Source organism: Euwallacea similis, unplaced genomic scaffold (genome assembly GCF_039881205.1).
Source record: "Euwallacea similis isolate ESF13 unplaced genomic scaffold, ESF131.1 scaffold_49, whole genome shotgun sequence".
NCBI lineage: Eukaryota > Metazoa > Arthropoda > Insecta > Coleoptera > Curculionidae > Euwallacea > Euwallacea similis.
Window position 1 is genome coordinate 180,085 of NW_027098674.1, and position 8,664 is coordinate 188,748.

At 51.4% G+C, this 8,664-nt stretch overlaps 2 protein-coding genes across 2 annotated transcripts; both read right to left on the minus strand.

Moving 5' to 3' along the window:
• Positions 1 to 680: 680 nt before the first annotated feature.
• On the minus strand, positions 681 to 1,208 carry LOC136418939 (uncharacterized). Its single transcript, XM_066405143.1, has 2 exons — positions 1,183 to 1,208; positions 681 to 1,137 (listed from the first exon to the last, which is right to left on the minus strand). The coding sequence occupies exons 1-2, from the start codon at positions 1,206 to 1,208 to the stop codon at positions 681 to 683; spliced, it is 483 nt and encodes a 160-aa protein (XP_066261240.1).
• Positions 1,209 to 7,059: 5,851 nt separating this feature from the next.
• On the minus strand, positions 7,060 to 7,611 carry LOC136418940 (uncharacterized). The gene has a single exon (XM_066405144.1). It carries the CDS (start codon positions 7,609 to 7,611, stop codon positions 7,060 to 7,062), a length of 552 nt encoding a protein of 183 aa, XP_066261241.1.
• Between the last annotated feature and the right edge of the window lie 1,053 nt (positions 7,612 to 8,664).

Below are 8,664 nucleotides of genomic sequence, written 5' to 3' on the forward strand. Positions count from 1 at the left end.
GTTCCCCTATCCGTCACCCGGGGGACGCATCCGATAAATTGCTCAATCCACGGGAACCTGAACTAATCTGAACTAACCTTTTTTTTTATAGAGGTAGGGGAAATGCATTTACGCACTTCCGCCAGGCCGTTGATGGTCTGATGGTAAATCGGCCTGGCTGTGTGGGGCTCCGGTTGAAAGTGAAAATGCCGACTACCCACTAAAACCCTCAATCCTCTCTTCCAACGTATTTTACCCTCCCGGAACCACCTTTCGGTATTACTTCGGGGGAGCGGTCGGAATTTATTCCCGGGCCCTTATCCGACCCCTTCTCCTTCAACGCCGACGCGGGGGACCAAGCCTCCATTCTCCCTTTTTCCATTCTCTTTCACGCGCTTCGCCTCCATGACTTGCTCACACAATCTTGCGAATGAGTTTCATTTGTACTCACTCGCCACTATCTCCCTGCCGATCGCGTCTCGGTCCAGGTTGAGGCCTGCCTCACCGGCCGTCACGCGATCGTTCTCCCATTTAGGACACTCCTAGAACGTATACGCAGGAGTGTCATACACAACCTCTGTCTCGTTTCCGTAGAACTAGCAGTGGCCACTACGCTCCATGCCTATGCGCCGCAGATACTTCCCGAACACTCCGTGCCCAGTTAGCACCTGCGACACCGTATACCCGTACCTCGCCCATGCTCACCCGGATAACTTCCTAATGCTGGGGACGAAGACCTTCATCCACCCATCGTAAAGCGCCCAGTTTTTCTCCCACTCGCTCATAACCCACTCTGCCACTTTACTCACACTTTCACTTTCTGCTTTCATGCACCTTTGTCTCACTCTCACTGTGATCGGCGGGATTTTGACCAGTGCCATCACCGCCGTACTCAGTGCCGTCTTGTCAGCACAAGCCACTCTAAGAGCGAGCAAGCAGTTTGCCCTCTCCAGGATGCCGTTGTATTTCCGGTAAGCCAACTCCGATTGCCAGATCGGAGCGGCGTAAAGCAGAACCAACGATGCCGCCATAACCATGACCCTCCGCCTCTCATAACTGAGCCCGTCCACACGGGGGAGAATTCCTTCCAATTTCTGGACGATCCTCCCCACCTTGTTGGCAGTTCGGCGGACGTGCTCTCCGAAACGAGCGTTCCTGCTGAATCACACCCCTAGGTACTTCACGCATTTCGCCGTATCATACCTCACTCCATCTACAATCAGACCCATACTTCCCAGCTTGCGCCGTCCGGCATCGTCGGCGCTGTTGTACGCTGCACCAGTGTGGCATCAAGGTGGCCTGCGCGTATCGAACGGTCCCGTGTGCGGCGGTGTTGGCACTGGCCAAGATCCCGCCAATCAGATTGCGTGGGGAAGAAAGGAGAATGGTGTGGGAAAGAGGAAAAGGTATCAGAAATGAGGCCAGAGAATGGGTGATGAATGAATGGGCTATGTATGATGGGTGGATGAAGGTCCTTGTTCCGAGCATAAGACGTTGGGTCGAATGTGAATGGACAAGGACCGGGTATGAACTGACGCAGGTGTTTACTGGACACGGTATGTTCGGGAAATACCTGCACAGAATAGATGTTGAAGAGAGTGACGGCTGCTGGTTCTGCGAGGAGCCGGGAGTCGCGAATACCCCGGAGCACACACTCTGGGGATGTCCGGAGTGAGAGGCTGAGCAAACCGAGGATAGGGGGGCTGGATTCAACCTGGACTGAGGGACAATTGGCAGCGAACTTGTGGAAAAGGAGAGTAAGTGGAAAGCGTTTGAATGTATGTTATATAAGATTATGTGCAGGAAGAATGAGAGGGAGCGCATCAGGAGAAAAAGGCTGGAGGAGCGGACTACAGATTGAAGGACCAGGCGCCCCGAAGGAATGCTGACCAGACGATACCGGGGCCATAAGAAGAGAGGAGGTGGTTTTAGTGAGTAGGCGGGCGACGTAATGGTCGGTTGAATCCCACACTGCCCGGCCGCGGGACTACTAGGTCGGGTGTCTTTGGAAGATTTCCACGTCCTCGGGCACAAAAAAAAAAGCTTGCACCGTCCGGCCAAGAGCACCATCTCGATTTTATCGGTCGCCATACTAAGGCCTTTCCTACGGAACGTAGCGGCGACCGGTTCCATAGCCCGCCTGACACTCGCTTCCAGGATTTCTCCGTTCTACGCCTCCACGACTAACGCCAGGTCATCCGCGTATGCTACCGGAGTGACACCCTTTGGATACCCCACCGTCAGCATTTCGCCATAGAACAGATTCCACAAAACGGGACCCAGAACGGACTCCTGAGGAACCTCACACGACAGCTCGCGAACCTCCCCGTTAGGCAACTCCAGAAATCGGTCTTACAAGTACGATTGCACCAGGTCAATCAGGTACCTGCTCACATGTGACCTCCTCATCAGTTCGATGGTGAGGTCCCACGATGCTATATTGAACGCGTTCTTAACATCGATAGTTACCATAACGCAGAAGCCCGCGTGCGTGTAACTTTTCCCCCTGATCGCCTCAACTATCCGCATGACCGTCTTTATGGCGTCCATGGTGCTCCTACCTTTCAGAAACCCAAACTGCCGCTCGCAAATCATGCCGCGTGCAGTCGCTTCTTCCAGCAGTCTGGTTTTGACCACCTTTTCGACCACCTTCCCCAGTCCGTCAATAAGACAGATGGGCCGGTAGCTGGGCTCCGCGTCCGGGTCTCGCTTCGGTTTCTCCACCAGGACCAGTCGAGTCCTCTTCCAGACCTTGGGAAACACGCCCGAGGTCAAGATGCGGTTAACGCAGCCAACCATATCCTGGGGCACTGCCCCAAGATATAGCTTCAAGACCTCGTTGGGTATCCCGTCCAACTCTGGAACCTTGCGGCTCTTGAGACTCCCGACCGCCTGCTGAATTTCCTCCATTAAGACCCATTCAACGTCCTCGCCTCCAGGTTCTCTTATAGCTCATCAGACTTTTTCCTTCGTCGGGAATAGCTCGTCCACCTTCTGAAGCATTTCTGCCTCTGAGAGGTGGCTTTTCCTGAGGTGTCCATGTTTCCCGGCCATAATCTTGTACCCGAGACCCCAGACGTCCGACTCCAGGTCAGCACAGAACCTCTTCCACGACTCCCTTTTGGCATTCCTTATGGACACCTTGAGGGCTACTCTTGCCTCTTTCAGCTCATCCTCTCCCCTTTCCCATTCGCTTGCATCGCGCCTACTGTTAGGACTTGCGACATATTGTTTTATCACGGATTATGGTTGGGTTATTTATTAGTTTAAATGTTCAAAGTGAGTTTAAGAAACTGATATTACGCTCATAGACAACCCCAGCCATTGGGTAATACTGTTGGAATTCCCAGCGCTTAACACCCATCTTCGGTTGAGGGAAGTTATTTTGTGATTTTGGGATTTCCAGCACTATTCTTTGTCGGAGTAACATTGTGAATCTAAATTAAAGGTGCCGCCAAACGAATACAATGGTTGGGCTCCAATAAAAGCCCAGCGATCATGCCTCTAAGTGTTATGCTTTAACGCGACAAGGTAGCCTAGAAGCCACTAATGGGGCCTTATCGGGAGTACGTCTATGGGTGTTACACCTCCGTATCAGTACTTAAGGAGGATGCGAAACTGAAGAAGCTCTCTTTTCTCGCTACTTCATCACGGACTCGTACGCGCTAGATTCTCGTCAACATTCTTTAAATAACGCATTTCTCGATATTGTATAGTTGTTAATGTTACCAATAAACCTTTGTTAAGTTAAGAAGGTTTAGTTTATTTTATACGCGAAAACAGTGTCTCTGAGACTGCGAACCCAGGGTGATCCTTCATAATCGATCAATCCAGTCCACGATCTACGTAGTTCACGGTTATCGTATCGAAAGGGGTGAGTCGACCCAATCACGTACACGTGCCAAATTTGGACCAAACACCTACCTCTCTCTCTCATAACTCGTCTCCGGGCCCTCACACACTCTTTTCTCTTTTGTGCAATCCCTTCATTCCACCATTACGCAGCCTTTCGCGTACCACTTCCACCAACCTTCTTCTTGCGAAGACATACATCATAGACGTCACTATATTCGTTCAGGATCATCAGCCACGTCCGTGCCCATGCTCTCCGCCACGTACTGCCGCACTTTTTCCAGTCCACTCGCGTTCACTAACCAGCCTTTCTTACTTTCCCTATGTAAATTGGCCCTTGATGCCTCTCCCCCTCTTCATATAGAGAAGGAGACGTACCGGTGCCTGCTCCCACTCTCTGTTTCGCTCTCCACTTGCCACTCTTCTACTATGCCTGACGTAATCGCAACAGCTATAGTTATGTCAATCAGTGATCTCCCGTTCAGGTTCCCGAAGGTCCACTCCCCTTCGTGATTAAGGAGGGCGAACTCCCCCGCGTCTAGAAACTCATCCAGTAACAGGCCATAGGCATTTTGTGCCCGGGAGCCGAACCGCCCACTCTTAGCATTTAGGTCCCCAGCAATGAGAACTCTCCTGCCGTCCAGACCCCGCACGTACTCCTCTAACCTACTGAGAAAGACCTCAAATTGTGCCGTCCCCTTGTTCGGCGAGAAATACGCCGAAATCAGCGTAAGTCATTCCAGCTCCACGGCTACAAACCCCCGCCCCCTATAGATTGACTTCACCTCTACATGGTTGGCTAGCCATATGAAGGCGTCGTCGCACCGATCCTGAATTTCATTTCCCGCCACTTTGTTCGGTTCTTGTCCCAGTACAACGTTGACGCCTCTGTCTCTGATCATCTGATGCAGTAAATCGGTAGCCACCCTCTTCCTGTCCAGGTTGATTTGGAGGCATCTGAGTTCCCTGATCTCCGGAGGCTCCGGGATCCAGGCTGGTCGGCGCCGTCTGCCTCTTCCTCGGTCTCCATCCTTTCCTCGGTGAATATTGGGGAGCGGCAACCACTTTCCGCGCTGCGATCCCTCCCCCTCTCGAGAGGAGGGAGGGAATGCGTGTCCGCACTCACACTTTCCCTCTCCTCCTCCCCGCCTTTGGGCGGAGAGGGAGATCGGGCAACCCGCCCATCTCTTTCTCCTTCACTTTCCCTCCCTCCTCCCGAGGGGGGAGGGTCGGAGGCTAGTATGTCGCGCTTATTTTTCTTCTTGGGGCCCTTCTCCCCGCCCCCGCCTTTGGGCGGAGAGGGAGAGCGGTCGTCCTTCCCTTTTACTTTTGCCTGCAAGGGCGCAGACTTGGGAGCCGTTTTGGCTCCTACCCCACAACTTGGACCACCCGCGTTGTGGCCGTCCGCATCGCACAGGGGGCAGTACAAGGAGTTCTTACACTCCGCGGCCCTGTTCCCCTCTTTGGCGTATCTAGCGCACAGGCATGTCTTGTCCAGGCCTTTGCATGCACCGGCCTTATGGCTCTCGCCCCAACATCGGTAGCAGCGCCCGGAGTCCCTTATCTCCCTCAGTCGGCATTTGCTGATGCCGACCCGGACCTCCGTGACCCTCCGGGCCCTGCCCACCGTTTCATCCCCCCCACTGATTCGAAGGGTGGCAGTTTAGCAGCCTCCGAAGCTTTTGCGCAAGCCGATCGGTTTGACCTGACCCGGCGCAAGCGCGGCCGCGGAAGCTACCGCCTCTACCACCTCAACTTCGGTCGCAATGACGTCCAAGTTCGTCACCTGGAAGGTTAAGGACCTAGACCCAAGCTCCGTTCGAGTTCGCCTCGCCCCTAACCCGTGGTCGAGGATGGAGCGGATCTCTTCTACCTACCCCCCCCCGCCCTTGTGGAAGCACCAGGAGGAGCTCGCTGATGCGGGTCTTCCTGAAGCGCGCACCTTTTTTTGGGTTTCCCCATAGGTGGCGCCCTTCTCTTTCGAGACGAACACCACCTCTTCATCCCTTCTGTCTCCGCCCCTTTGGGCGGGCGCACGAGGAACGGCACCCCCCTCTGACTTCCCCGTATATAAATAGCCATCAAGCCTTCATTCCCATCCATGGCCGCTATTTCGACCAGACGTCTAAATTCCCAGGGGTTCGCCCCGGGAACCAGCGGGATGATGACCCATGTTCTCCCCTCCCTTTCCATTGTTATAAAAAGTGCCCGGAGAGCTCCGAGCACTTCTCTGGGGCCCGTGCTCTTCACTTGCGTGAAGAACACGTGCCTCTCCTTAGTTTCGAGCGCCCCCTTCCTTCGCATCCTGCACGATTGGCACAAGAAGGGAACGTCCTCCCCCCTCTTCACACTCGGCGTCGTGGAGCTCTCCCAGTTCCGGAAAGAGTTCCAAGACCCTCCCCGTGAAAGGGCTAGACTCCGCCCCCACAATGACACCAAGGTCCGCCCCGTACCCGTGTTGTAACGGATCCCCTTGGCAAATCTCGGTGGCAGAATACGCGCCTGCGTCCCACCGCTCCTTCAGCGCATCGGACAGCCTGTCTTCCCATCCAACTGTCTGATCAAGTCGACCATTCTATCCATGGCGTCCCGTAGGATAAACACCTCCGCGCACTCCTTTCGTTTATACGCCTCCTCTCCCTGAATAACCGTCACATCCCCCAGCTTTCTTTTTGTTCCCCCCGCTCCCATCATCCCATCATGTCCTATCAGTGTTGTGTCGTCCAGTCCCCTTCCATGCCCATCGAAGAATTTCATGGAGGGCTCTGAGGGACGCCTCTCCATGTAGACTCTTCGTGGGATTCCCCAGGGAGTTTGGCTCCCCCCCCAGAATCCTTGGGGCCAGCACCGGCCACCGGGGTTTGCACCCGGTCGGAACCGGTGGTGGGATTTTTACCCGCCTGGGGTACAGAGTTTTGTCCTCACTTTCCATTTCTACGTTTTTGTGTCTCTCTTTGTTGTGCCTCGCCGGTCCGCCAACTCTCCCCGTCCCCGGAAAGAGCTGTCAGGCCCCCGGGTCACATATGCCCCCCACCACGACAAGGTGGAGACACTAGAAGGGGAAACCTGAACTAACCTGAACTAACCTTTTTTTTTTGCCAGAGAAAAATACATATTACGCACTCCCGGTTGTGTTGTTTGGCCAATCGGGTTGTGTGGGACTCAGTGATACAATATCCACTAAAAAAACTCCGCCTCTTCACTGGAACCGCCCTTCCGGGCATTTCTTCAGTTTCCCTCTCTCCTTTTTCCCCTATCACGGCCTCTCCCCTCTGCCTGTTCTCCCCCTCTCTCTCTTCGTCTCTCTTCTTCCTTCTTCTTCTTCATAATACTTCTCAACATATTGGTCACGGCACTCCAATCCCCCTCGCTTCGAACTATAATCTTCCCTATATTCTCCACCGTTAATCGCTCCTCACACTTTTCTTTCGCCATTTGTGTATGTTCCCGGAATACAGCATATTCAAACATTGTATGCTTCACTGCATCCCTGTCAGAACAGAACCAACAGACACCCTGCTTTGCTTTCCCTATTTTCTTCAAATATACTCCAAACACCCCATGACCAGTCATTGCCTGCATCGCGAAATAATCGAAGTTTCCAAATCCACTCTCTGCCCACTTTCTAACATTCACTACAAAATTTGTCGTCCACCCCCTGTAATTTCTCCACCTTTCCTGCCATTCTTTATACCTTCTCTCTGTTGCCTCCGTCTCCATCTGTGGTCCCTTGCTGTAAGTCTCCGTCCTTCTCTTCACTAAAACATCCACAGGAGCCATTCCCGCCAATGCCGTCACCCCTCTTTGGCCAAATTTGGACCAAACACTTCAAAATCGACTCCCATTGTATCTGGAAGATGTACCATTGGATATAAGGGCCGACATGTGGCTTCTCCAAGATGGATCCCCGCCCACTTTACTGTTCCTGTACGTGAGTATTTGAATGCAGCGTATCCAGAGCGATGGATTGGACGTAATGGGCCATTGGCATGGGCAGCGAGGTCTCCAGACCTTAATCTTATGGATTTCTTCTTCTGGGGCCATTTAAAGCGATTGGTGTATGCTACTCTGGTCGTTGACGTCGAGGATCTTCGTTTACGGATAACAGAGGAGTGCTAAACTTTTTGGGTAAATACCGGGAATATTTTATCGAGTTAGGCAGCATTTTTGGAAGTGTTAGGAAATGTATTGAAGAAAATGGAGGACATTTTGAGAATCTTGTTTAGTTTCGTATTGATGTTTTATTTTAAACTGACAGCTTTAGTATAATTTGATACCTACTAAATTGGTAGCTGGTGGTAATCGATTGGGCAAAATTGACTTGCGAAATAATTTTTAAAGACGATTTACATCTAAACGGTTAGATTTAACGAGTTAAATAAAGAGTACGTTTTTCAAAGGTTTTGTATGTTTCTTTTGGATAACTTGTTAAAAACGAGTGTAGCTATCAAAAGTCAAAAAATATGGCAGAAAAATAATTTTCCATGTAGGTAAAGTGCTCTCTAGTGGCACACAATCGAATGGAATTTTTACTAAAAGAATGGGGAGCAATCGACTTAGTCTATGCTGCAAATATTAGTCATATCGGATTTTGCATGAGCAAATAATTTAAAATAACAAACATAAAAAATTTAAATTTAACGGACTGTAACTCGAAAACCAATCACGTTTCGAATAAAAATTATATGAGACTCTACCATTATTTTATCATGTAGAATCACCTCCTTAAGTTTCGTGATGAATTTTTGAATCACCCTGTATATTGAACTACAGTAATATCATCTGCATCTAATTTCATATTATCTTTATATGTATATGTAAGCATGGGAATAC

Excerpts from the sequence above, each read along its gene's own strand:
- LOC136418939 (XM_066405143.1), bottom strand. The coding sequence starts at position 1,208 with ATGGGTCTGATTGTAGATGGAGTGAG. Across the intron at positions 1,138-1,182 it reads CTGATTGTAGATGGAGTGAG|CAGGAACGCTCGTTTCGGAG; the intron begins GTATGATACGGC and ends GGTGTGATTCAG.
- LOC136418940 (XM_066405144.1), bottom strand. The coding sequence starts at position 7,611 with ATGGCTCCTGTGGATGTTTTAGTGAAGAGAAGGACGGAGACTTACAGC.